This window comes from Podarcis melisellensis (assembly GCF_964234715.1).
Source record: "Podarcis melisellensis genome assembly, chromosome: 15".
In the NCBI taxonomy this organism is placed as follows: domain Eukaryota; kingdom Metazoa; phylum Chordata; class Lepidosauria; order Squamata; family Lacertidae; genus Podarcis; species Podarcis melisellensis.
The window spans coordinates 16197689-16225133 of record NC_138532.1 but is presented as its reverse complement, the minus strand read 5'-3'; the positions used below and the strand labels follow the sequence as shown (position 1 = coordinate 16225133).

At 50.5% G+C, this 27445-nt stretch overlaps 1 protein-coding gene across 1 annotated transcript in view; it reads right to left on the bottom strand.

The window, feature by feature from the left end:
- LOC309357568 (proprotein convertase subtilisin/kexin type 7-like) overlaps positions 1-27420 on the bottom strand; it is a 33083-nt gene extending 5663 nt beyond the window's left edge. The window contains exons 1-12 of the mRNA XM_081889797.1: positions 27258-27420; positions 23987-24499; positions 22117-22251; positions 18816-18981; positions 14574-14664; positions 12743-12797; positions 12287-12425; positions 10308-10408; positions 6737-6904; positions 5367-5474; positions 4313-4415; positions 1515-1671 (exon numbers count right to left, since the gene is read on the bottom strand). Of these exons, the coding sequence (XP_081745923.1) occupies positions 1515-1671; positions 4313-4415; positions 5367-5474; positions 6737-6904; positions 10308-10408; positions 12287-12425; positions 12743-12797; positions 14574-14664; positions 18816-18981; positions 22117-22251; positions 23987-24487 (1724 nt within the window). The 5' untranslated portion in view covers positions 24488-24499; positions 27258-27420. The remainder of the gene's footprint in view (positions 1-1514; positions 1672-4312; positions 4416-5366; positions 5475-6736; positions 6905-10307; positions 10409-12286; positions 12426-12742; positions 12798-14573; positions 14665-18815; positions 18982-22116; positions 22252-23986; positions 24500-27257) is intronic.
- Between the last annotated feature and the right edge of the window lie 25 nt (positions 27421-27445).

The window sequence follows — 27445 nt, the reverse complement described above, 5'->3', positions numbered from 1 at the left end:
TGCTGGATCAGGCCAATGGCCTATCTAGCCAAGCATCCTGTTCCCCCCAGTGGCTGACCAGATCATAGAATCATAGAACTGTAGAGGTGGAAAAGACCCCAGGGGTCATCTAGTCCAGCCCACTGCAATGCAGGAATCTTTTGCCCAACGTGCATCTCGAACCCATGACCCTGAGATTGAGTGTCTCATTCTCTACCAACTGAGCTGTCCCCGGGGATGCCTGCAGGAAAGCCACAAACAGGGTTCAAGCACAAGGGCGCTCTCCCCTCCTGTGGAATACAGCAACTGACACTGCTTCCTGCTGTGGATCAAAGCATAGCCATCATGGAAAGAAGAAGAAGAGTTTGGATTTGATATCCCGCTTTATCACTACCCGAAGGAGTCTCAAAGCGGCTAACAATCTCCTTTCCCTTCCTCCCCCACAACAAACACTCTGTGAGGTGAGTGGGGCTGAGAGACTTCAGAGAAGTGTGACTGGCCCAAGGTCACCCAGCAGCTGCATGTGGAGGAGCGGAGACGCGAACCCGGTTCCCCAGATTACGAGACTACCGCTCTTAACCACTACACCACACTGGCTGGAAAGCAGCCATCAATAGCCCCTCACCTCCAATAATTTGTCTAATCCTGTTTTAAAGTCATTTAGCTTGGTGGCCATCCAGTGGGAGTGAGTTCCATAGTTTTAAACTATACCCCGAGTGAATAAACCCTTTCTGTCGTCTGCCTGAATCTTCCAAAATTCAGCTTCATTATGGTTATGCGCAAGAGGGGAAAACGTTTTCTCTATCCATTCCATGCATCATCATATATACCTGTATCATGCTGCCTCTCACTTGCCTTTTCTCTAAACCGGTTAAGTCCCGGACGCTGCAACCTTTCCTCCATCTCCTTGGTCATTTGGGTTGCCTTTTCCTGAACCCTACAATATCCTGCCTGAGTCAGGGCAACCAGAGCAGCTCACAGCCCTTGCAAACAGGACTTGACATCTTTCCGCAGGGGCTGCAAGACAGAGCTGTTCCACCAGGCCTTTGGCCAAATCACAGTCTTTGGTAATCCTCACAGAACTCTAGCCATTAATTTGATTGCCATTAATTTGATTTTGAATTGATTTTAAAATGAATTGATTTTAGAATACTGTGTAACTTTTATAGTTGTTAGCCGCTCTGAAACCCGGCTTCGGCTGGGTTTCTATAGGCCAAATAAGCGTTCCTCAAGTCTTCCTATTGGAAGACTGGACAAATGCTAGAACATTAGCAGTGGCAAAGTTTTATTGGTGGTTGCAAGAACAAATGATCCCTATATTCTGAACAAAATGCTTGTTTAACCTGGAGGTAGGCTGTATGAATTGTGTATTGCTTTGTAATGATTTGTTGGGTCTCTGGACCATAATAAAGATTGATGATGATGATAAAATTTTATTTTTTATTATTATTAAATGGAAAGAGGTTTATCTGATGGGCTGGTGTTGCGCTCGGCAATTCCCCCACCCACTTCCTTCCAGGGGCCGCCCTACTCACGAGTCCATGCTGCGCGGTGTCCCGATCCAAGACTTCATGCCGCTGGGACAGAGGAGGCGGATGTCCAGGTTGCCACGCCGGGGATGGGTGATGGTGACGGTCACAGCCACGTGCTCCAGGGTCCTCATCCCCGAGAGCTCCAGGTCAGCTTCTGTGACTGAGGGGAGAGAAGCAACTGCACAATGGTTGCTTGCCCTGGATCCCTAAGCGCTCCTCCTTCTGCAAGGCCTTGGGGAGGCTGTGCACAGGCAGAGGGGTGGGTGGGTGGGCATCATCCTGGCATGGATGCAAGTGGGACGATGCCCATGGTCCACAAACCACAGCTGGGCCTAATCGGTTGCAGCAAACATCTCGCTTGACCTCTGGTGAGCACGACTTGTGCCATCTGTGCGCATGCCAAGCACTCGCGGCGTTACTAGCGCACGTGGGGCTCAGGACCAGGGTGCCACCCTGGGAGCAGCAGGTGGGAAACAAGAAGAAGAGGAGCTGACCAGGCTCAGATCTGCTCCTCCTAGCTTCCTGCCTTAAAAGCTCCTCCAAGTTTTGGCCACCTCCATGGAAGGCTCTTCCTAAGTTCCTCCATCAAAAAAGTACCTTCCTCACAGGAAGCTACCAAAGAGGAGCCTGGATGCTGGATCAGGCCCAAGGGGGCCCACCTAGCTTAGCATCCTGTTCTCACGGTAGTCACCCTGTTGCCCCAAAGCAGTGTTTCCCAAACTTAGGTCTCCAGCTGTTTTGTTGGACTACAACTCCCATCATCCCTAGCTAGCAGGACCAGCGTTCAGGGGTGATGGGAACTGTAGTCCCCAAAAAAATAACATCTGGAGGCCCAAGTTTGGGGAAATGCTGCTGCAAAGGGAAGCCCACAAGCAAGACCCCACGATCTCCCTTTCAAGGCTGCAGTTCCCTCCACCCTCAGAGACTGACTCTTGCATTCCTCTCTGGGGTTCAGCCGCTTTCTGGCATTTCCTACCCTTCTGTTTGTTGTTTCACATTTCGCCGGAGAGAATTCCTTTTACGGGAAACAGGCGCGGAGCAGCCCTGGACTCCCTTCCAAGGACTCCAAGGCTCTGGGGGAAGGCTGGGAACAAGCTGAAGCTCACAGGGGGATCTCCCCCTCCCCTTAAGATCATGTTGCATCTTCCTAGAGCTCCCCAAGGGCGTCCCCAAGGATTGTTGACTAGAGACAGGTTTTTTTCTAGTATTGATGGGGTAGCAGGGTGGGGGAGGGCCCAAGACAGCCCCCCACGCCTCCCCATCCTATTAAGTTTTCAGTGCTGGCCCCGACTTGGTGGAACGCTCTGTCACAAGAGACTAGGGCCCTGCGGGACTTGACATCTTTCCGCAGGGCCTGCAAGACAGAGCTGTTCCGCCTGACCCTTGTTTCCCTCCCCATATGGTTTTGATCTATGGACTATTACAGTGGTAACTCTGGTTATGTACTTAATTTGTTCCAGAGGTCCGTTCTTAACCTGAAACTGTTCTTAACCTGAAGCACCACTTTAGCTAATGGGGCCTCCCGCTGCCGCTGCGCCGCCAGAGCACGATTTCTGTTCTCATCCTGAAGCAAAGTTCTTAACCTGAGGTAATATTTCTGGGTTAGCGGAGTCTGTAACCTGAAGCGTATGTAACCCGAGGTACCACTGTATGGGCTATTATTAAAATGAGGCTGCATTTTAAATTGTAATTTTAACCTGTACTGTATTTTAAATTGTTTTTCCCCCTCCCCTATTATGTTTTTATTGTAATCTTACTGGTGTTAGCCGCCCTGAGCCTGGCTCTGGCTGGGGAGGGTGGGGTATAAATATATTATTATTATTATTATTATTATTATTATTATTATTATTATTATTATTATGGCACTTCATGTTTCTCAGGCAGGGCTGGCAACCTGATCTAAAAGCGTTCAGCAGCCCCATGGTCATGGTGGGGGCGTCAGAATCTCCCTGCTCAAGTCCTGCCCGCCTGTGGTGCTGGAGAGGCACCGCTAGGTCTGTGGGCCTCTCTCACTGGTGGACAATGTGAGCCGCACGCCCTGCAAGAAATCTCCCCAGTTGCACGAAGGAAGAACATGAATTAGGAGGCCTCAAGGCTTCTCAAGGAAAACAGAGGGATGGGATGAAACCACCTCTGGGAGGCATCAGTAGCTGGGGAAGAGAGGTCTCACGACGTGTGTGTGTGTGTGTCTTGTTTGTGTGGACGGAAGCTGGCCAAGACAGGAGCTGCCGCATTGCCTAAAATGGGCAGAGGGAGCCTCTAGCTTGGGCAGACATCCATGCATACACATCCTGCTGAGGCGGCCTGGCGTTGGTTGGGGTAAAAGAGGAGGGGGCAGCACAGCAGTTCCAGCTCCCTCCCCCCTCCTGGCCGCAGTGTGAGAGTTCGCACAGACGCTCCCCGATTCCGCACTCTCCCCACCAAACTCGGACTGACCATTTCGGTCGGAATAATGGAAACTGCAAGGAGCATCGCTCTCCATCCTGTTAATTGACAGGGGTCCCAAACCAAGGGGAGGTTCTCCTCTCAAAGCTCCCTCATTTCAAAGGAAGAGCTTCCAAGTGGCTCCTGCCCCAGGGAGTTCCACAGGTTGAAACTTGTTTTTTTAGATTTAGCATGGCTCTCCCACTCCCAAGGAGTTGCGGGATCTGTAGTTTTGCAAGGGAACAGGGAATCCCTTGGGAGGGCAACAGGCTTTCACAGGCCTGCTCCTCCCTGGGTTCACTGGGGACATCAGGGCAGCTAAACCAGCTGAGATTTATTAGTTCAAGCCCCTCCCCTCCCCTCCAAGCTCCACGAACCATTCCAGGTGACCTCCAGCTGCTGTGGCGCCATGGGGATGGTTTTGCTCTCCTTCAAGACGGGACTGACGTAGGAGGCCAGGTAAGGGACAGACTCCCAGATCTGCCAGTAGGGGAGAAGAAAGAGAGGAGAAGGGGAGCGCTGAGCACCACACAGAGCTTTCTCCTGCCGGCCCCTGCATGAAGCGCCCTCTACATGACACTGTGCCCCACTGTCCAGAAAAGGAGGGAGCAGGGGGCACTCAGCCCAAAGTCATTTCACACAGAATCATAGAATTGCAGAGTTGGAAGGGACACCAAAGGATATCTAGTCCAACCCCCTTGCAATCTCAACAAAAGCATCCCTGATGGGTGATCATCCAATCTCTCTAATGGAGAGTCCACCGCCTTCAGAGGGAGTCCATTCCACTGCTGAACAGCTCTTACTGTGAGAAAGCAATAAAACCACTGGCACGTTTGCAAAGCTAAGCAGGGTCTGGTCTGGTTTCAAATTGGATGGGGGACCGCATGTTGAGATCCCTGCATTGCAGAGGGTTGACAGGATGACCCTCGGTGTTTCCCTTCCAACTCTACAATTCTATGATTCTAAGGTTTGTTCGAGATGAGTATTTCTTGCAATCTGAATTCACTGGTTCTGGTCCCACCAGAAAACAAGCATGCTCCACCTTCCATGTGAAAGCCCTTCAGATATCTGAAGATGGGTCTTATACCACCAGTTCATCTCCAGGCCTTAATTGCATAAAAACGACTTTGCAAGCATGTCAGCTTGCAGACATAGCCCCAGCCCTTTCAGCCTGCAGTGAGGGGTGTGGGGGTCTTGTAGGGGGCAGCAAGTCCATCCCAATACTCTGGCCCCTGCCCCATGCTTCTGGTTGAAGACTACAATGCCCAGGTGGAGGGCAGCCCCTTAGATGCACCAATCCTTTCTCCCTTTCTCTGGGAGTGTGGTGGGGGGAACAGGACCCAAACGAGAACCATGGGGCAGACAGCTGCCTCCCCCCCCCCCACATTTTGACAAGCAGCCCTGGTCCTTGGTCCATTTCCTGCCGACTACCTTGGCTGCGTTGACCAGCCTCCAAGCGTTCAGCAAGCCAAACCCGTGCTGGTGACTGTGGCTGAGGCCGGCCTGGTTGACATCCCAGCTTGCCCGGTTGTCTTCATACTGCAAAGGGAGACAGGGAGCTGATTAGCTGGGGCAAGAGCTTGGGTCTCAGACAGGGAAGGTGGGAGAGACCATGGCTTCAGAGGATGGAGGGGGCTTCGATGCTGCTGCGACCCAGGAGTGATGCGAGAAGGAAGGAGCTGAGCACCACCCAACCCCCCCAGGGCAGGCAGGGAGGGAAAATGCTGGGGAAAAGGAGCTTGGAGCTGCTGCAGAGAGTAGGGTGCAAGGCTGGATCTGAAACGCTGAATCAGCAGGGCTGAAAGGATGCAGCTCTGGATCTGAAACGGTCCAAGTGTCCTGCTTCATTGATACGCCTCTGAATCGGCAAGGGGTTGTGGGAGGAGGGGAGAGCAGAGCCACACCCCACTCCTCCTTTTCCAGGTCTCTGGGATGGGAGTGGTTGGCTCAGCACCAGCATTGATTCAGTTAAGCGTCATATCCAAACTCACTGAAACATTGACCCAGAGTTCTCAAGTCCAGCCACCCAGACCCCCGAGAAATAAAGGGGATGAGGAGGAGGGCTTGCAGAGATTACTGCGCCTGGGGGGTGGGTTGTGGGTTCAGGGTTGCTCTTATTCACCCCCCTGATTCAGGCATGGAATTGTGGGAGGCGGGGGTACCTCTTTGGGACCATGCAGAGTTCCACACTGCCATACTCCTTCGGGGTTCTGAATCCCACCCCCAAGACCTAACCCTGGTGGCTCAATTCATCATCAAAGGATCGATGGAGAGCAGAGAACATAAGAATAGCTTGCAGGATCAGGCCAAAGGCCCATCTAGTCCAGCAACTTGTTTTTTCATGTTGGCCAACCAGAGGGAAAACCACAAGCAGGATCCGACCACAAGAGTCCTCTCCCTGCCCTGGTTTTCAGCACGTGGCATTGCTGCCCACGACTGCGGAAACAAAGCACAGCCATTGTGGCTAGTAGCAACCGATAGCTCTCTCTTCTCCGTGAATATCTTGAACCATCTTTTTAGGTTGGTAGCCATTGGTGGCTCCTGTGGGAGGGAGTTCCACAGTTTAGCAATGCCCCGTGGGAAGGAGGTGCCAGGATTTTGCCATGGATTGCATCGTCTCTTTCAGCTCAGTCTGCTTCCTTCCTTGTGTTTCCATCCTGCACCTGGGCTTGGGCTCTGTTAGCCGGGAACCAGCCAGCCAGCTGCCCCCCTCCCCATCTGGGCATGGCTGGCACTGTGAAGCTTGCCCATAGAGGAAGAGAGATTTGGGGGGGGGTGCTACAAAGGCGCCCAGATCTCACCTTGGTGGCTGTGAAGACGATGATGTGCTGGATGTCCCGCCAGGTGAGACAGGGGCGCACCTGCAGCATCAGAGCGATCATGCCAGCAGCCAGGGGGGCTGCAGCAGAGGTGCCGGTGTGCCCCTCCGTGCACCCGGTGCCCCTCTGCAAATCCCAGTCTGTGGTTGCCTGGAAAGAGAAGAGCAGGAAGCTGGAGGTCACTGGTTCAAATGGGATGTTTCTGGGGCCAGAGGAAGGGCTGGCTAATCTAGAGGCGTCAGGCATTGGCTGGGGCTTCTGGGAGGTCCAGCCCCAAACAACTGGAGGGCACCAGTTCAGGGAAGGTGGCTGCAACTCAACCCAATTTCCATGGTAGGATCCAGCAAACACCTGCCTGGATACGTCACACAACACCCATCTCGCGCCTTTTGCTTCAACCCTTGAAAGATCATCCTTCTGCCGCTGTAAACATGAGTAAGCCCATGTTTGTGTGCTCTGTAAAGCCTTTATTTATTTTCTCTTCCTGGGACCAGGCAGGCTGCTCTGCAACTGAGCTTAGTGGGCACTTTTTTTCAGGGAGGATGGGGCTCCAAGCAGGTGGGAGGGAAGGTCACTCTGGAAGGAGCCCAGCTCAAAACAGCTCTGGACCACTTTTCCTTGGGATGGACTAGCAAAGCTTGTCTGTCTGTCTGTCTGTCTGTCTGTCTCTCTCACTCTCACACAGCTGCCTAAGATGAGTTCTGGGGGATTAACCATGTCATTGCTTCAGTTGGTGTGAATATAATCTTGGCACTGCTTCTCAAAATGGAATTACACAGTAAGAGTAATAATACTCTAAGCATGGGGGGCTGCAAATAATGAAGCCCTGGGCAACTGGTCTGACCCTGGCTCCCCCCACCACCATAGCACTATAAACTTATCTCTATCCTCTCCAAGGCTGGGTTTCTGCAAGATGGGATGGGTGCAGAATACGGACGGAATCAGTCCTTGTTTCTGGCAGCCGATGGAAGTCTCTTTTGGGTGACTTGGAGCCCCTGGTCTGGCTCTGAAGCTGCAAGGATAGTATTTCACATGCCTTCCTTCCACCTCAGTGGTTCAGTCCACCCCTTTGTAATACCTAGTGCCTGATTTGCACATGCAACTCTGGGTGGAGGTGGGGGAGAGATATTGGGGTTTCCCACTGCGGAGACTTGAACGCTATGTGGCAGCTCTGCTGGACTGTGCAATAAACCAGGTGGAAAATCCCCCTTGTTGAAAGAAAGGGAGATGGAGTCAAAGGCAGTAAACCAGCACAAGGGATTGGCAGCTACTGGATTTCTGCCTTTGTTCCTTCCTCCTTTCCCCACCCCACCTGCTGTTGTGGCTCAAAGGGGGCTGGGTCCATTTTTCCACCACTTCCAGCATCATCCAATTGGGTTTGGGGACAAGGGAGCCACCCGGCTGCTTCCACTCCAACCAGCCCAGGAGAGCCTTGAGCTCCTTGGGAAGTCATAGAAGCAGAGGAGGGAGATATCCTTGCTTGCAATGACAATGCCACAGAAGGGAGGAGGCCATTTAAGCAGACATAAGAGGAAATACAAAGGAAAACGGAATGATGCACCTTAAGGGGGGGGGGGGCAGTGAAGGAATGCATAGTGCAAAACCAGACCAGACACTTGGGAGTACAAAATGTCCTACACTTGTGGCACTGTTTTTAAAGGAATAGTAGCAAGCTGCAAGGGGAGGGGAATTTGGATTGGGGGCAGCATTATTATTATTACAGTGGTACCTCAGGTTAAGTACTTAATTTGTTCTGGAGGTCCGTACTTAACCTGAAACTGTTCTTAACCTGAAGCACCACTTTAGCTAATGGGGTCTCCTGCTGCCGCCATCCCGCCAGAGCACAATTTCTGTTCTCATCCTGAAGCAAAGTTCTTAACCCGAGGTACTATTTCTGGGTTAGCGGAGTCTGTAACCTGAAGCGTATGTAACCCAAGGTACCACTGTATTATTCTTATTCTTATTACAATCGTATCTCAGAAGTCAAATGGAATCCTTTCCAGAAGTCCGTTTGACTTCCAAAACGTTCAGAAACCACAGCACGGCTTCTGATTGGCTGCAGGAAGCTCCCGCAGCCAATCAGAAGTCCCATCGGATGTTCAGCTTCCAAAAATAGTTCACAAACCGGAACAGTCACTTCTGGGTTTGCGGTGTTCAGAAGTCAAAACGTTTGAGAACTAAGCTGTTTGAAAACCAAGGTACAACTGTATTATTATTATTATTATTATTATTATTATTATTATTATTATTGAATTTTGTTCTAATCTTGTCCAAGGCAACCCAAAGAGACTTACACACAAACAAACAAAAAGCCCCACACAGATATATTAAAACCAAGGGGGAAAACAAAATGCATTAAAAACACCCCGCACGCTTCTAAAAAGCTACTGATAATTAAAAGCCAAAACTAAGATGGGATGGTCAAACCCAGCCACCCCCCCCCCCCGTAACATGCTATATTGAGAGCCCCAGCCAGTTGCATGGGGGGATGTCATGTATTAACTATCATCCTTGCCATCTGCCTTTCACCCTAAGTTCCCAGGGCAGGCTACATCAATTCAAACACAGCATGTGGGTACTTGTGTGGTATCTGCATGTCTCAGGGAGTGAATAAGATCAGGACATCTGTATTTGGGGAGGGGGAAGAGGTTAATTGGCTCCAGCGCCCCCACTGCTTCTTTGATTTAACCAGCAGCCCATTTGCTTGCATTTAAAGGAAGCTGGGCAATCTCTCTCAGCTCTCCTTGTGCAACAGGCTGTTTTGGCTCTTAGTTCTATCGCAAATAAATGAAAGGCAGGCCTAAGAAGAGTGAGGGGTGTTGGGGGGGGCAGGGGGAGGTTGCTCCTGTCATGCCTTGCCTACAAGGTCCTAGACGCACCTGGCCAGCCATCCGAGCAACGGGAAGCTGGCCTAAGTGGACTCTTGCTCCGTGATCGAGCAAGGCAGTGTTTACGGATTCTTGCTGTTTAAAAAGATCACAGCTCTGTTCTAACTGTGGAAAGGTCTGGCTGCCTCCTTCTGCCTTGCCAAGCACAGTCCTCCCCTCCCTCCCGCCGCTGACTTTTAGGTTGAGCGTGGAACCACTCTGTCGGCTGCTGACAGCTGTTATTTGCACTTGGACACGAGATGCACGTTTTCAAACATGCACTAGCTTGGCCAGGAAGCATCAACAGGAGCCAAGAAACTGGGTTAAATTCTTCCCATTAAGGACACAGTAGAACATCATGAGAAAAGCCCCTTGTGGCGACGGGCGGAAGAGCTAACTCTGGAGTTTGCAAAAGCCCTGCAGAGCAGAGCACACCAGGCTCCTTGCATGCAACCTAATAAATAATAATAATAATAATAATAATAATAATAATAATAATAATAATAATAATGTATTTATACCCCGCCCATCTGGCTGGATTTCCCTATCAGTGCCTACAGGAAAGACCTTTGCTGGCATGGGTGAGGCCCCTATGGCAGGTTCTGGGGGGCACGCCAAGGCACTTTTAAACCCATCAGGTGGCCCAATGCTGCGCAACAGCAGCATTTGGAAGCTGCTGGACTTACAATGCTCCTCATCATCTTGTCCCCCCCGCTGAAAGTCACAGCCAGCATGGAGGCGCACTCTTCAGCGTAAAAGGGCATGTACCCCATCTCATCCACTGCACCTGGAGGGAAAGAAGAGGCAAAAAAAAGGGGCTGAAGAAAGTGGCACATACACACACATACACACAATTTACTATTTAGTAATATCCTGGAAATGGTTTCAGTGGGATAAACAGAGCCAAGCCACTAGCAGGACAGCTCTGGGGGCGCAGGGACAAGATTTGGGCATTCACAGCGGAGCACGTGAAACAAAGTCATGAAAAATAACCTCTCCCCCTGCTGTGCTTTCATTTGGCTCCTGCCTCGTGGACAGCTTCCCAGAACACACAAGCGTAGGCTTATTCATCCCACGCAGCCTGGCAACTGAAGCAGGAAGCCCAGGGCTAATGGGCAAGGGGAGGGAAGAGGGGAGAAAATCTCAGTGGTGGCTGCAGAGAAACGCTTCTCCTTGGGACCCCAGCTGTGCCCAACTCAAGTTCCTGCGTTAGGAAAACATATGCAAGCTCCGAAGGGCTGCTTGAGAGAACCTGGATTTCAGAAAGAGCTTGGAGCCCAATGCATCTGTCTGTCTGTCTGTCTTTCTCACAGACACAAACCTTCTGCACAAAGCTCCCGTCTGCCCATGTTGTCATATTGTCGGTCCGTTGACAACAGTCCATTGTCAACACTTGCGTCTTACGAATGGCCTGCATACAGATGTCGACTTTGTTTAGATACATAGGACAATATTTGGATTGAGTTTATGCAGAATGAAGTAGGCTATTACCATTTATATGCTTTAGGATAATAACACGATATCAAATTTATATAAGAATGTATGGGAGTATACTACCATTGCTCTTCTTTTTGGGGGGATATATATTGTTACAAAAGCCCAGTGCCTACACCTCTTTCTGCCAAGCCGGGGCAGGAACGCATGGGGTCACTGGCACACACCCCGGATCTGTGTCCCTTTGGAGAGTAGAAGGCACAGCAGAGACTATCTTGCTTTAAGAAATATGGGTTTTTCTCCGACATATTTACACCTTCAGTCTGCATGGAGGGGGGTCCAGATCTTACAGCGTGGCCAAAGCATTCCCTGTCTGGCACAGCCCTGCCGTTTATGGGTTATTTAAAAAAAAAATTTATACTTCTCAGGTTTATACATTTCGCTAATTTACAATCATTTTGACATTTCAAAACTTGACTTCCTTCCCTCTCTTTCTGCGGTTCCTTAAATTTATTTTTAATATCTTCTGCACATCCAAATTAACTTAATTTGCTCGTTTATTCATCTTCTTTAAATGTATACTCTTATGAAACTGCAGGTTATTACAATAATCCTGCCAATGTTTTTATCTGTTTACAATTTTTCTGTAAATATTCCATAAACCATTTCCATTCTTTTATATAAAAAAAAATATGCTATCTCAATTCTTATTATTCTGGCAAGTTTCGCCATTTCTACACATTCCATAAGTTTTTGTATCCATTCTTCCTTTGCTGCTTCTTTCCATTTGGGGGCAAATCACATTCTTGCCACTGTAGTAGCACACATGAATAGCGGTTTACGTTTTAATCCATTCCCCAATTCATCAAACCCTGGTATTTATTAATCTCTAGGGTTTACGGGTTCTGTAACAATATACAGTATAGCGGACGGGATCCGTTCCGGAGGTCCGGTTGGATCCCGAGGTTTGAGGACCACTTCTGCGCATGCGTGCACAGCAAAACCTGGTAAAATACTTCTGGGTTTGCCGCGCACACATCCCAAAGTTTACGTAACCAGAGGGTTACGTAAACGGAGGTACGACTGTATATATTCTTTCTTATACACATCTTTGATTTCCCCCCTGCACTTCCCTCGATTCCCCCTTTTGCATCACTTTATTTCTTTATAATTGAAATTCTTCCAGTAAAAATATTAACATTAATAAACAGGCCCCTGCCTGCCCTCTTACCGATGGTGACAGTGTAGATGGAGTTGGCATAGCCATCATAGTTGCAATTGTCATTGTGCTGCCCTCCGTTCCCACTGGCCACCACAAAGATACTGCCAAAGCCCTGGCGGCCGGCCATCACCCCATGCTGCAAAGCGGCCTGAAAGGTAAAGGGGTAGGTTAGCTGAGTGAGCAGGGGCGACCTTGCCTCACCTCCCTCACAGTGCAGGGCATCCCCCCAGCCCCCTTGCTGAAGAACTTCCAGCAAGGACAATGGGTCTGTGACAGGGAAAGCCCACAGGACAGGGATCCTAGACCTTTCAGCTCCCTCAAAACCTGTGCATGCGATCCAGTGGCTCACAGCCAATTGCACGCAGCAGTGCTCCTTCCCTCCTCCAGAGCCACCCTGTGAGGCCCAGTGTTCTCCAAGTCTCTTGGGCTGGCAGGAAAGGAGACGACAGAACTCGAACTCCGTACCTTCCCAAGCTGGTGAGGACCATCCACAGTTTTGCCGTCGTCATCGGGGCCCCAGCTGCGAAGGGAAATGCCAGCAAACAGAACTTAGGGACAAATCTGAGGGTCACAACCACCTGGGATATCTAAGGTAGATCTACCTGTTGGAGATGCAGTAGGGATAATGCTTCTCTAAAACGTATGTTTTTCCATTGTCCTATATCAAAAGGATTTTGGTAGATGCTCACTGAAACTATCAACAGAACGAAATAAAAAAATTCCTTCCAGTAGCACCTTAGAGACCAACTACCGTAGATTCCGGCGTATAAGACGACTTTTTAACCCCGGAAAATCCTCTTAAAAGTTGGGGGTCGTCTTATACACTGGGTATGGGTTCGCTGGGCAGCGGCAGTGGACGGCGGGCTCCGCGCCGGGAGGAAGCTGCCTGGTGAAGCTGCCCAGCGATGCTTAGCTGGTATAGCTGGGCAGCTTCCTCCCAGCGCGGAACCCACCGTCCACTGCTGCTGCCGCTGCCCAGCGAAGCTGCTGCGTATAAGACTGGGCGTATAAGTCGACCCCCCCAAATTGGCAGCCCAGTCGCCTAACACGCCGGAATCTACGGTAAGTTTGTTACTGGTATGAGCTTTCGTGTGCATGCACACTTCTTCAGATACCGATGTGTATCTGAAGAAGTCTGCATGTGCATGAAAGCTCATACCAATAACAAACTTAGTTGGTCTCTAAGGTGCTACTGGAAGGAGTTTTTTTATTTTGTTTTGACAACGGCAGACCAACACGACTACCTACCTGTAACTATCAACAAAACTGTATGGGACAACCTTACATTTACAGAACAAAATGTTCCTTACAAAAGGACAATATGAGTGGACTCTCCGTGCCCTTACCACACAGCAAAAAGACTGATGCTGATGAACTAGAAAAATAAAAATGTGGCTCCCTTCTATGATTGGGTTGAAGACTTATACAAACTCGCAACATATGAACAACTTGCATATAAACGCAGACTTGCCATGGATAAATTCAATGACATTTGAAATCCATTCTTACAAATACAGTGGTACCTTGGGTTAAGAACTTAATTCCTTCCAGAGGTCTGTTCTTAACCTGAAACTGTTCTTAACCTGAGGTACCACTTTAGCTAATGGGGCCTCCCGCTGCTGCCGCATGATTTCTGTTCTCATCCTGAAGCAAAGTTCTTAACCCGAGGTACTATTTCTGGGTTAGCGGAGTCTGTAACCTGAAGCATCTGTAACCCAAGGTACCACTGTACTGTAATAGGTTAAGATCTGGTAAAGTACAATAACAACCTTTTAATGTATAGTTTTGGGGTTTCCCCCCCTCCCCCCTTTATTTTCCCTTCTACATGGATTCTGTTTCTCTTTTTCTTGTTCTCTCTTTTATTTACGTCTCACAATATTTAGTACGCATATGATTTTGTACTTTTTGAACTTTCAGTAAAGATGTTTAAAACTAAAAAAAAAGCAACAACAACCTGGGATACCAGGAATTCCTGGAAGTGGCAGACCAGAGCAACAGAACCCCCTTTCCCACTTCCATGGGGTCACACAGGCTCTGCAGTGAGTGAACAGGATTCCCCGTTCTCTCCATCACAACTGACCCAACAGCTCCAACAGCCTGCAGGGGAGACTGTAGAAAAAAGGAAGTGCTTGCTGGTGCCCTGGGTGATGCAATTTCCGGGGACGCCACCAAGCATCTAGCAAACCAGCCCTTCTGCAATTGAGACCAGAGCCTGTGGCACAGACTTTGCCCACAAAGGGGACTCGGTTCACATCCCTGTGATCAAAGATTTATTTGCTGTTCTTCCAGCACTGACCTGCAGCTGTAGATGTCGTTGATTTGATAGTGCTTGTTGAAAGCCACAGCTTCCATGCTGTCGGTGAGAGGCCCGTCCAGCACTCGGATCCCTGCACAAACAAGACAGGTAAGGCAAGGGCAGGAGAGACCTGGCAAGCAGTTCAGACGCACACATGGACAGAGGCTTCCAGTGCCATCCCAGAGCAAAGAGGCCTGTATTCAAGTTTTGCTTCAGCCCAGGACACTGGCTGCGGCGGGAAAGTGGCTTTCTCCCTCTCAGCCCCTCCAGCTGTAAAATGGGAATAAAAGTAACCCACTGTCCTTTGAAGGTGACTCGGAAACTACAGCTAACGCAGAAGGGGGCAGCTAGACTGGTGACGGCAAGCAGCCCCCAACATCATATAACAAGGGTCCCAAAAGACCCACATTGGCTCCCAGTACGTTTCAGAGCACAGTTCAAAGGAATAATGCCAACCTTTAAAGCCCTAACCGCCTCAGCCCTGTACACCTGAAGGAGTGTCTTGTTCAGCCTGGACACTGAGGTCCAGCTCTGAGGGCCTTCTGGTGGCTCCCTCAATGCAAGAAGTGAAGCTACAGGGCCTTCTCAGTAGTGGCACCCCACCCTGTGGAGCTCCCTCCCATTAGATGCCAAGGAGATAAATAATATACAATTATGCACGCGGGTGGCGCTGTGGGTTAAAGCCTCAGCGCCTAGGGCTTGCCGATCGAAAGGTCGGCGGTTCGAATCCCCGCGGCGGGGTGCGCTCCCGTTGTTCGGTCCCAGCGCCTGCCAACCTAGCAGTTCGAAAGCACCCTCAGGTGCAAGTAGATAAATAGGGACCGCTTTCTAGCGGGAAGGTAAACGGCGTTTCCGTGTGCAGCTCTGGCTCGCCAGAGCAGCGATGTCACGCTGGCCACGTGACCCGGAAGTGTCTTCGGACAGCGCTGGCCCCTGGCCTCTTGAGTGAGATGGGCGCACAACCCCAGAGTCTGGCAAGACTGGCCCGTATGGGCAGGGGTACCTTTACCTTTACCTTATGCAACTTTTAGAAGACATCTGAAGGCAGCCCTGTATGAGGAAGTTTTTAATGTCTGATGTTTCTGTATATAATGGAAGCTGCCCAGAATGGCTGGGGAAACCCAGAAAGATGAGCAGGGTACAAATAATAAAATTATTATTATTATTGCTGCTACTACTACTACTACTCTCAGGCAGGCAAGCAAGAGGGGTCCCTGCAGTCGCAAGGGATGCTCCAGCCAGGTAACATCACTAGAGGAGGGCCAGTAAAGGAGCCAGTGAGGGGTGTGGCTTGAGGAAGGTGCATGGCCTGCACAGTCCAGAAGCCCAGAGAGAGGAGGATGCTGGGCTGCATTTGGCCTGCAGGTTGAAGGTTCCCCACCCCTGGCCTATTTAAGCAGTGGCTAGCAATGATGTATCTTTGGAGTGAAAGTGGAGGTGGTGGAAACCACGCCTGCTAAACCGCAAAAGGCAGTTGGGAGAACTTATTCTCACCTGCTGAGCTGATCCCAGACTGTGTGCGTGTCTGTTACAAGACAAAAGGGAAGGGATGGAGTCAGGAGGTCAGAGGAGCAGCAAGAAGAGCTGGGCTGGGATCTGCCCTGCTTACCTCCACCCCCCTGGAATTCCTGTTTCCACCATCAAGGTGGGATGTGTTCAGCTGCCACCCAGCTCCACTTCCATCTAAACCACTTGCAAAATGCCAAGGGATCTTTTCAGCCATCAGACACCCCGTATAATGCACCAATTTCATACTGTCAAACCGTGAACGTCTGCAGCTACATTTGGTTTTTTTCAAGCCACAAACCTCCCACAGGGTGACCAAACAGACACACTTGATCCGGAACCACGTTCCCAATGAACCAGAGAGCTGCTAATTGAGCCAATTTGCATGGGAAGTCTAGACCGGCAGTGAGCAAACATCGCTGCAGATGGTAGCTGCCTGCCCGGCTCAGCGGCAGAACAAACATCCTTCGTTCTCTGCGGTTCGGGGAGCTGCGAGCACAGCGGTTACTGCATCACCAGTAAGGGAGGGGCCCACAAACAAGCCCCCAAGGCTCAGCCAGGCTCCCCTCTCGCACTGCACTTGCCAGTCTGCTCTGAGAGTACCTGGAAATCACTATTTGTGCAGTTCCAGTTTGCACTGAAGAGGAACGCATGCACCACACACCCTCGAAAGCCTGTGAAGCAAAGCAACCTATGCTCTGAACAAAGGGGGGGCTGTCCTGCTCTCCCCACAAGATTATCTTGGGATAGGGAGAAGATGCCACCTGCTGTCCATAGCGGAGAATGGCAGCCTATGACTTTCAGGCTTGTTGACACCCTCCCTCGCTTTCCACAGATGTGGCAAATACTGTGCTGAAGCCAAAAGGTTAGGGTTGCCATATTTTGAAGAGCAAAAAAAAAGGACACATTTGCCAACTCCTGCTTTTAACTATGGATTCCTTTGATGACTCTCGTTTTAAATAAAGGTAAAGGGACCCATCATTAGGTCCAGTCGTGGCCGACTCTGGGGTTGCGGCGCTCATCTCGCTTTATTGGCCGAGGGAGCCGGCGTACAGCTTCTGGGTCATGTGGCCAGTAGGACTAAGTTGCTTCTGGCGAACCAGAGCAGCGCACGGAAACACCGTTTACCTTCCCACTGGAGCGGTACCTATTTATCTACTTGCACTTTGATGTACTTTCAAGGAGCAGGGACCGAGCAACGGGAGCTCACCCCGCTACAGGGATTCGAACCGCCGACCTTCTGATTGGCAAGTCCTAGGCTCTGTGGTTTAACCCACAGCGCCACCTGTGTCTCGTTTTAAATACCCCTATTTAAAAATATGTTGGCTATAGCAGCTGAGATATATTGATATCAGGAATGTTCTCAACTTTCAACAACAAAATAAGTATAATACATATTGCTCCCTCACTCGCCACATGAAAGTATTTGGACCCATGTTCACACTTTTGTGAACGTAAGTATGCACAGAACAATTTATTAAACTGTTGAACATAGACATATGGACACTCCTGAAAGGCAGGGGGATGTTAACTCTTGCCCTCCCAGGCTCCTCCTCCAAGATCTTGGAGCTGAGCCAGTGTCCTTTTAGTTCAGCCACAAGAGAAAGGATTTATACAGTACAGTCGTAGCTTGGATCCCAAACTCCTTGGGAGTCAAATGTTTTGCCCCCCTGAACGCCGAAAACCTGTGTGTTCTGGTTTGCAAACGTTCTTTGGAAATCGAACGTCCAATATGATTTAGGTGGCTTACAATTGTGTGTAGGCAGCTCCTGCAGCCGATCGGAAGCCGTGCCTTGGTTGTCGAACGTTTTCAGAAGTTGAACAGATTTCCAGAACGGATTCCGTTCAACAACCAAGGTACGACCGTACGTAGCTAGTTCAAGATACTGCTCTGCTGCAATTCTCTGCTGTGGGCAAGCTTAGCTGGGTCCCTTAGATTTGAGTCTAATTCACTAAAAAAAAATTCTTGGGTTACTGTAAACACAAGAACCAAACAGAAAAACCTCTGTACATTTTGCCAGATTTTAAAAATCCACCCTGAAAAAGAGGATGTGTCGGGGGGGACGACATATGGCAACCAGACCTGAAAAGAGGACGTGTCCTGGAAAAAGAGGACATATGGCAACCCTACAAAAGGGTTCCAGGGGTGAGGATGCCGTCACATGCTGAGCTACAGGTGAGAGCTGAATGCAGGGTAGGGACCAGACAAACTACCCCAAAAGGAGCAACATGTCCCCCACCAGAAAAACTACCTGTTCCCTAACACCCCATACAGCCCTGTATGCCCTGTAGTAATGTCACTATTATGCCCATCTGTGTGTATGTGTAAACATGCAGGGGTCCGTGGGTGTTAAGGGAACAATGGCTTGCTTAAGGTCACCTCGTGAGTTCACGGCAGAGGTAACCATGAGGGGAAATGGGGACCTCCTGGCTCACAGCTCACGCTCTGCCACAGCAGCCTTTGGGACACTGCTTCGCCTGCAGAAATGCAAGCCAGCTGAATCCCACCCACTTTCCTTGCAGCAACTGAGCAGAGTCCAACCCAAACAGAGGAACACCGGAAGCTGACTCTTCTTCCAAGTCAGATTGCCAGCCCATCTAGCTCAGTGCGTTCCACACTGGCTGGCAGAGGCTCTCTAGAAGGTCAGGCAAGAGATTCTCTCCCTGCAGATTCCAACTGGGCAATGCTCTGGCACTGAGCCACCGCAGCTCTCCCCTGCCATCGGGTGCCAGTACCTGCGATCCGGCTGCCATAGGCAACTCCCACAGCACAGAAGCTGTTGTTGGAGACGGCTGCGATCTCCCCAGCACAACGGGTCCCATGATGGTTGCCGTTTTCCTCGTCCGGGTGGGGCATGGGGTCTGGGTCGTTGGAGTTCAAGTCGTAGCTGCCTTCAGGGCTCTGAAAGAGACCAAGACCCAGAGTTGAGAGTCCTTATTCCTGGGAGTGCGAGGGTAACTGCAGCTGGGGAACAAAGTGCTCAGGACTCAACAAACATCAGTTGCTCTCCCCGCCCTGCCCCCAACTCTCCCCTGCCCCTTCTTTCCTGCTTTATTGTGATTTTGTTGCCTACAATAATTGCACTCGCTTTTAATCCTTGTAGGCTCTTGTTCCCAGAAGGGCTAATCTTTTAATTAAATAAAAAATGGTTGAACCGCATAATTTCCTGACAGAAAATCATCCGAGTTGTTGATGGAAGTCCAAAATATTGTATAAGATGAGAAGTTATGTTGTATGACTGTTGACTGTTGGAACTGATATGTTAAAAAATTAATAAAAATGTGTGTGTGTGTGTGTGTGTATATATATATATATATATATATATATATATATATATATATATATATAATTTCCTAAGTGAGAAATCATGTTTATTTATTTAATTTATTTAATTTATGCACCGTGCCTCATCACAAGATCTCAGGCCGGTTCACGGAGTAAAATACAAGATAAAAACACAAATAAGTAAATTGAAAACAAAAACAACAGGCACATTTAAAAGGCTGTAGAATATTAAGTAATCAGCTCCCACCTCAAGCCAAGACCCTGATCTAAGGCAGCAGGTGTTGCTTCTGGGCTCAGGATAAGATGGGAACAAGCATTTGGGTAATCTGTGGCACGCCCAGGAAACTGCCATCAGCCACCATTGAGCTTTGACTCAGTCACAATCCCTGCCCCCTTCCATTTCAAAGAGGAAGCTGAACAGGACAGGGCAGGAAATGTGAGTTGTGGGGGTAAGAAGTAGAGAATTACAGCTGTAACTAATAAATTTAAGGAAATTTAATGAAAGGGAACTAATAGACAAATTGACCAAAGGGTTGCTAAAGAATTGTAAAATAAGGATGCAGCGAAAGGGAGGTATGGGGAAGTCGGAGGAAAGAAGGTATATGAAAATAAGATTATGAAATTATACATGTTTAAATGTTTTGTATGTTTTTGTCTTGTGTTTTGTCTGTTTTTTTATTATGTGTTGGAAAAATGAATAAAAATTATTTTTTTAAAAAAAAGGAAATGTGAGTTGTGACCAGTGTTATTTTTCTAGAAAAAGAGGTGCCGGAATTCACCATGAATGGCTCCCTTGTTCTTTTATACAATCATAAGGTAAAGGTAAAGGGACCCCTGACCATTAGGTCCAGTCGGGGCCAACTTTGGGGTTGCGGCGCTCATCTCACTTTATTGGCCGAGGGAGCTGGCATGTGGCCAGCATGACTAAGCCACTTCTGGCAAACCAGAGCAGTGCACGGAAACGCCTTTTACCTTCCCGCCGAAGCGGTACCTATTTATCTACTTGCACCTTGATGTGCTTTTGAACTGCTAGGTTGGCAGGAGCAGGGACCGAGCAACGGGAGCTCACCCCATCACAGGGATTCGAACTGCCAACCTTCTGATCGGCAAGTCCTAGGCTCTGTGGTTTAACCCACAGCGCCAACTGCGTCACCCATGTCCAGTCATACCTTGGGTTAAATGTGCTTCAGGTTGAGCGCTTTCAGGTTGCACGCGTTACTTCCGGGTTTCGCCGCTCAGGCATGCGCAGACAATCAAAATGACATCACGTGCATGTGCGGAAGTGGCGAATCGCAACTCGCGCACGAGCAGACGCGAGTTGCGTTTGCTTCTGGATGCGAATGGGGCTCCGGAACGGATCCCATTCGTATCCAGAGGTACCACTGTACTAGCAATGGAGCCTACCCAAGCGGTGCCGGAACTCAGTTCTGGTGAGGTCTGGCTGGATAAAAGCCCTGGTCATGGCAACCCCATCTCCAGTGCCCCCTTTCTTGCTGCCTCAGGTGAGAGAAATGCAGAAGCATTTGCACAACATCAAGACTTGGTCCGTTTTCAAAGACCTTCAAAGGTGGTTTTGACAACTGCCTGGAACTCTACCATATTTACCAACATAGCACAATGCGGCAGATTCTTTCCTGCTGTAGGATGGCAACAGAACCTGAACACGGCTCCACAACGCCTGGAGAGAGAAGGGCTTGGGTGATGGGATCCTGCCCAGCAATTCCCCATTGGGGCAGCATCCAGCCCAGCTGCTTAGGCCCATGTATATAAGCTATCCTGAGCCAAGCCAGGTCTAGGCCCTACCCTCCTTTGCTTCCATCTGCCTGGACTCAGCTGACGGGCCAGTTGCCAGTTGAGCCGCAGCCACCTGACCCAAAAGCCTACTGGATCCAGGTGGTTGAGTCTTAAAAGGCCAAGAGTCCTCTTCTGCAGCCCAGCCAAGGCCAGGAGGCAAGCCTCTCGCACCTCTAAGGTAGGGCTGCGCAATATCTGGTTTTCAACACTGTGATATATCGCCAGCTAAACATTGCAATATACCATTATATCCCAAAGGCTGGATCTAGACACATCAAAAAAAAAGTTTCAGGAAAATGTGTTGTAAAGCTCATAATGCAAAACCACACTGCCGAAGGATAGAACTCTACAGCGCCATCTGATGTCACAGTGTTATAATGCATTTAAAACACTTTTTTAAAAAATTAATGTTGCCGAGTCCAATGTCTGAAATAAGGATGAAGCTTTGTAGAAGCATTGGCTGGCTTCACAGTTTTCCCCACATTGTGATTTTTGCAGAAGCTCACACACACACACACACACACACACACACTATGATTCACGATACATTGCCAGGTATGAAACAGATATCACGATACAGTCATACCTCGGGTTGAAGTAGCTTCTGGATAAGTATTTTTGGCTTGCGCACTGCGGCAACCCAGAATTAATGGAGCGTGTTACTTCCGGGTTTCGTCGCTCGCGCATGCGCAGACGGTCAAAATGACGTCACGCGCATGCGCAGAAGCAGTGAATTGTGACCCGTGCATGCGCGGGTTGTGTTCGCTTCTGGATGCGAACAGGGCTCCAGAACAGATCCCGTTCGCACCCAGAGGTACCACTGTATGGACTTTAAACCAGTTTGGGACAATATGTCACCCAGCCCTATTCTAAGGCTCCAGCTGGGCCCTAACTCTCCAAGCCCAGCCCAGGCAGCTGTGGTGCCCCAAAGGGAAAGTGGTGGCATCAGCTACTCACGTAGTTGGGCTGGATGTCTTTGATGGTGTGCTCCACCCCGTCATCCACCACGACCACCGTCACGCCCTGGCCAGTGACATTCCTTTCCCAGACGCCCGTCACATTGATGTCCATCCCAGGGCTCTTGCGGTTGTTCTAGGCCAGGAGACAAAAGGGAGGCACAACGTTCAGAAGGCACAGTGAAGAGGCAAGCCAACATGCACACATAGGAGCAGAACCTGGGTTTGCTGCAGATGTCATGGACCGGTTGGATGCAGAGGAACGGTGGGAGGAACCAGCTGGGAAGCCCTCAAGGGAAAACGGCTCAGAGTCCAGGGAATGGTGGTGGGATGACGATGAGCGGTCAGTGGGAGAAGACTGGGAAGAGGAGGTGTTGGCAGTGGAAGAGTAACAGGGCTTAGTGAGCAGGGAGAGTCTGTGGCGGAGAGAAGTCCAGAATCAGAGGCAGAAGTAGAAGCAGGAGAGTGGGATGAGGGAGGCCAAGAGGCACAGATGAATCAGGCTGGTGAAGAAGTCTCCTCCCTTCCTGTTGCAACAAACTCCCCTCCCTGCTGGTCTCCCAGGACCAGAAGAGGCATGAAACGGAAGGAGCAAAGGCAGGCACACAGGTGCACTCTCTGATTGCTTGGGGGGGGGAACCCTGGAGAGGAGGGGACAGGCAGCTGTGGAGAGGCAGGGACCTTCAGTCTTGGCAACTGCTTCATGGGGGAAAGACCTACAGAGATGGGTTGCTGTGCTCCTTAGGCCTGACACTCCTGTTCCAATCATGTTTCTGCTAATAAGGAGTTAATTACAATTCACTTTGTATGATTTTCTGCTGCCCACTCCTGTGAGCAGACAGCCAGGAAATAGCTCAAAGGCCACCTCCTGATTTCACTCAAGTACTGGGGCTCATTATATGTACCCTGAAACACAGGTGCCGAGTCCCCGAAGCTGGGGGTGCCCTGGCTCCCATAACATTTAAAATGGCGGGGGCAGGCACTCATAAAGTGTGGCGCAGCCGCAGATGCATGCCGCAGGGTGCATGCTTGCTACATCACCATGTCCCCAACGTGTATGCACTACATCACCGTGCCATGACACATGCTCAAGTGACATCAGCACGCCGGGGTTGTGACGATGTAGCACACCTGGCCCTGGCACCGCTGCCCTTCAATGGGATGGGTGGAGAACCTGAGGGGGACCTCCAGATGCTGCTGGACCACAACTCCCATCAACCTTGTACATTGTCCAGGGGCTGGTGGGAGTTGTAGTCTGACATTGCCTAGAGCAGGCTTCCTCAGCCTCCGCCCTCCAGATGTTTTTGGCCTACAACTCCCATGATCCCTAGCTAGCAGGACCAGTAGTCAGGGATGATGGGAATTGTAGTCCCAAACATCTGGAGGGCATAGGTTGAGGAAGCCTGGCCTAGAGCATGGGTAGGCAAACTAAGGCCTGAGGGCCAGATTTGGCCCAATCGCCAAACAGTGGACAGTCCGGGAATCAGCATGTTTTTACATGAGTAGAATGTGTGCTTTTATTTAAAATGCACCTCTGGGTTATTTGTGGGGCATAGGAATTTGTTCATTCCCCCCCCCCCAAAAAAATATAGTCTGGCCCCCCACAATGTCTGAGGGACAATGGACCGGCCCCCTGCTGAAAAGGTTTGCTGACCCCTGGCCTAGAGGGTTACAGGGGAAGGAGCATAGCTGTCAAAGTTTCCGTTTTTAAAAGGGAAATCCCCTTATTCCAAATAGGATTCCTCGCAAGAAAAGGGAAAAGTGCCCTTGGAAGTGGGCAACAGTGGGGAACTCTGCCCCACCCAGAGTTCCTGGGCATCAGCTGGAAGCTGTCTTTTTGCCCCTCCCACAAAGCCAGGGCCCCCACTCACCAAGTGCCACTGCTGCGGGAACTTGGGGTCGTTAAAGTGCAAGCTGCGCTTGGAGCGTTTCAGAAACCGCTGCTCGGCGTGCCACCTCACGCTGTCGTGCTGTGCAAAGACTGCCTCCGCTGACCGCTGGATGGCCTCCAGGCCGAGGCCCGGTGGGTTTGCCAGCTGATAGCCAAAGAGGTAGTGGCCTCTGAGCTCCCCGATCCGGCCAATGTTCACGAGGCCGGCCTCCTTGGCCAGTTCTTCCGCCCGCCAGTCCAGCTCCTCCTCAGAGGAAGGGGACCCCTCTGGCACCGTCAAATGCACCGCCCACGTCAGCTCCCCACGGCACTGGGGTGCTCGGCAGGGCTCGGCCCCACGCGGCACTTTTGCTCCACAGGCAAGTCCATTTGGCAACAGCAAAGGGATCCAGGCCGGGATCAGCCAAAGGCACATGTGGACATGCAGTGCGGCCTCCATCATCGCTCTCCATGATGTCTCTGTCCCCCTCCAGGGCGGCATCCGACAGGCGAACTGCAAGGGCAAGGGCAAGGTCAGAACAGCCCCCCTGCTTTCCCCTATGCCTGGCTTGCGTCCAGCCCCAGGAACCCCTGCTGAAACCCATTTACCGTGAGTGCAGAAAGCAGAAACACCCTGTAGAAAGTCAAAACAAAAAAAAATTCCTTCCAGTAGCCCCTTAAAGACCAACTAAGTCAGTTCTTGGTATGAGCTTTCGTGTGCATGCACACTTCTTCAGATACACTGAAACAGAAGTCACCAGACCCTTCTATATAGTGAGAAGGTGGGGAGGGGTATTACTCAGAAGGGTGGTGGGAATGGGTGATGGCAGATAGCTGTGATGAGCCTGTTGACGACTCTTAACGACTGCAATAGGTCTTACAGGAAAAAGCAAGGGGTGAGAAGGTGAAAAATGGCTTTGTCATGTATAATGAGATAAGAATCCAAGGTCTTTGTTCAGACCAGGTTTCTCCATGGTTTTAAGTTTGGTGATAAGTTGCAATTCAGCAGCTTCTCTTTCCAGTCTATTTCTGAAATTCCTTTGTAGTAAAACAGCTACTTTGAGATCTTGTATAGAATGTCCTGGGAGATTGAAGTGTTCTCCTACTGGTTTCTCTGTCTTGTGATTCCTGATGTCCTGTAGAAAGTGAAACTGAAATGGATTTCCTGTTTGGTATTACTGTAGTAGTGTGGGGCGGGAGAGAATGGGGGCAGAGACAGCAGTCAAGCTAGGGAATTTCACCTTTCCACGGGCAGAATGGTTACTAAAGGAGAGCATTTCTGACTCCTGGGCTGCAAAGGAGGTCAGGCGAGTTAATGTTTCATCAGCTGATCTTCTTTCTCACACACACTGTCTGACTTCAGCTTCTGCAATACTGTTTCTTAACCCCTTCCTCCTCCGATTCAGCAGCAGGGAAATGAGGGAGAATTCCTCTTTACAATATTACTTTACAGACAACAGCCTGGGAGAAAATGCGCCTGAGTGGATGTTATGCCCAGGAGGCTGCTGCTGCTGCTACAACTCCAGAAAGACCTATGATGAGTCTGCTGGCTTTTATTTATGCAAGAAGAAAAATAAGTCATGGCTGCTGGATCATCTAGCAGGTGTCCTGGTTTGAAAGTGGACTCAACTTTTGGGATGCTATCTTAGATGCTGTTGTGAAGAAAGGATTAACTGGAGCAACAACTATTAACTCGACTAATATGAGAGACAGGCGATGTTGCCAAGAGAGTGCCCTGCTCCCAATAGATACTTTCCAGATTTCTATCACTTAATTTGAAGGCTTCTTGTAGCAAAACAAGGCCACAGAGGCTGTATTTTATATACCTTATCTTTGTATGAAACTTGCAAGCATTACCAAGGCGATCCATTCAGATGAGGTCAGAAGTCTATACCAAAGTTCAAATGTTTCCAAAGTCGAAAGCACTATAATTAGCATTATTACAGCCTGAAGGTGGCAACTCATAGTCTGTTGCATTTGGTTCCTAGGAGTCCGTTATCCATTTGGAGAGAGGTACCGAGAAACTGGTCACCTCAACTAACCCAAGGGTTTTGTCCTGGCCAGAGTCTAGCCAAAGTTCATTCAGAAGACTTGAGGCATCAAAACCAAATGCAAACTTATGGATTTTGATGCAGCTCCAAACAATGGGACGCGGGTGGCGCTGTGGGTTAAACCACAGGAGTAGGACTTGCCGATCAGAAGGTCGGCGGTTCGAATCCCCGCGATGGGGTGAGCTCCTGTTGCTCGGTCCCTGCTCCTGCCAACCTAGCAGTTCGAAAGCACGTCAAAGTGCAAGTAGATACCGTAAATAGGTACTGCTCCGGCGGGAAGGTAAACGGCGTTTCCGTGCACTGCTCTGGTTCGTCAGAAGCAGCTTAGTCATGCTGGCCACATGACCCGGAACCTGTACGCCGGCTCCCTCAGCCAGTAAAGCGAGATGAGCGCCGCAACCCCAGAGTCGGTCATGACTGGACCTAATAGTCAGGGGTCCCTTTACCCAGAAACTCGTCGCCTCAACTAACCCAAGGGTTTTGTCCTGCCAGAGTCTAGTCAAAGTTCATTCAAAAGACCTGAGGCATCAAAACCAGATGCCAACTTCTGGATTTTGATGTAGCTCCAAAAACTGGCAAGTTGTGCTTTTCATCTCCACCTTTTGCCCTCACCTGGACCTTGGCACCTGGAGCTGCACCTGCCCACCAAGATTGCCAGTGACTGGTTGGCAGAAGGAAAGCTCCCTTGTGCCAGCTCTGAAAGAAGACCCAAAGGTGGAAGTGGTAGCCCAACAAGGAAGTCCTGGGACGGGCCTGCACCGGGTTGGCTTCCTTTCACAAACAGGCACTAACAATGGGGAAGCCGGTCAGCCGGTCCCAGAGGGAAAGGAGCAGCGGAGGCGGGGGGGGGGGATCTTGTATGTAGTGGCGGGGGCAAGGCTGGCTGTCAAGCCGGGAATTTCTGGATGCAGCCCTATTTTTACTACGTACTTGGCCGGCCCCCTCGAGGTAGCGGGCGGAGGGAGTCTTACAAGCCACAAAGCGAGGCGCCCCCGGAAGGCAAGTGCTGGGGGTGTGGCCCACCCAGCAACATCGGCGGCACCCCGGTCTCTCCCCGGGGCTGCTAGCCGACGGCCTCGACGCGTCCCGGGAGTCGGACGGTCCCCGGCCGTAGCTGCGGCGCAGGTATCGTGCTGGGCCCGCCAGGATCGCCTCAAGCGAGCACCGGGCGCGGAGACAAGCAAGCCGCGCCGAGCGATCCCGAGCAGCTGCTGCACCTACCTCGGCGGAGGCGGAGCGGGGCGCATGGGTCCGGGCGCAGGCGGCGGCAGCGGCCTCGCTCCCCGGGACGCAGCTGTCAGCCCGGCTCCTACTGCTGCTGCTGCTGCTGCTACTTGCCCGGTTCCGCGCAAAGGCAGCAGCAGCAGCGAGCGAGGTCGGATCCGGCGGGGGCGACCAAGGCGGCGCCA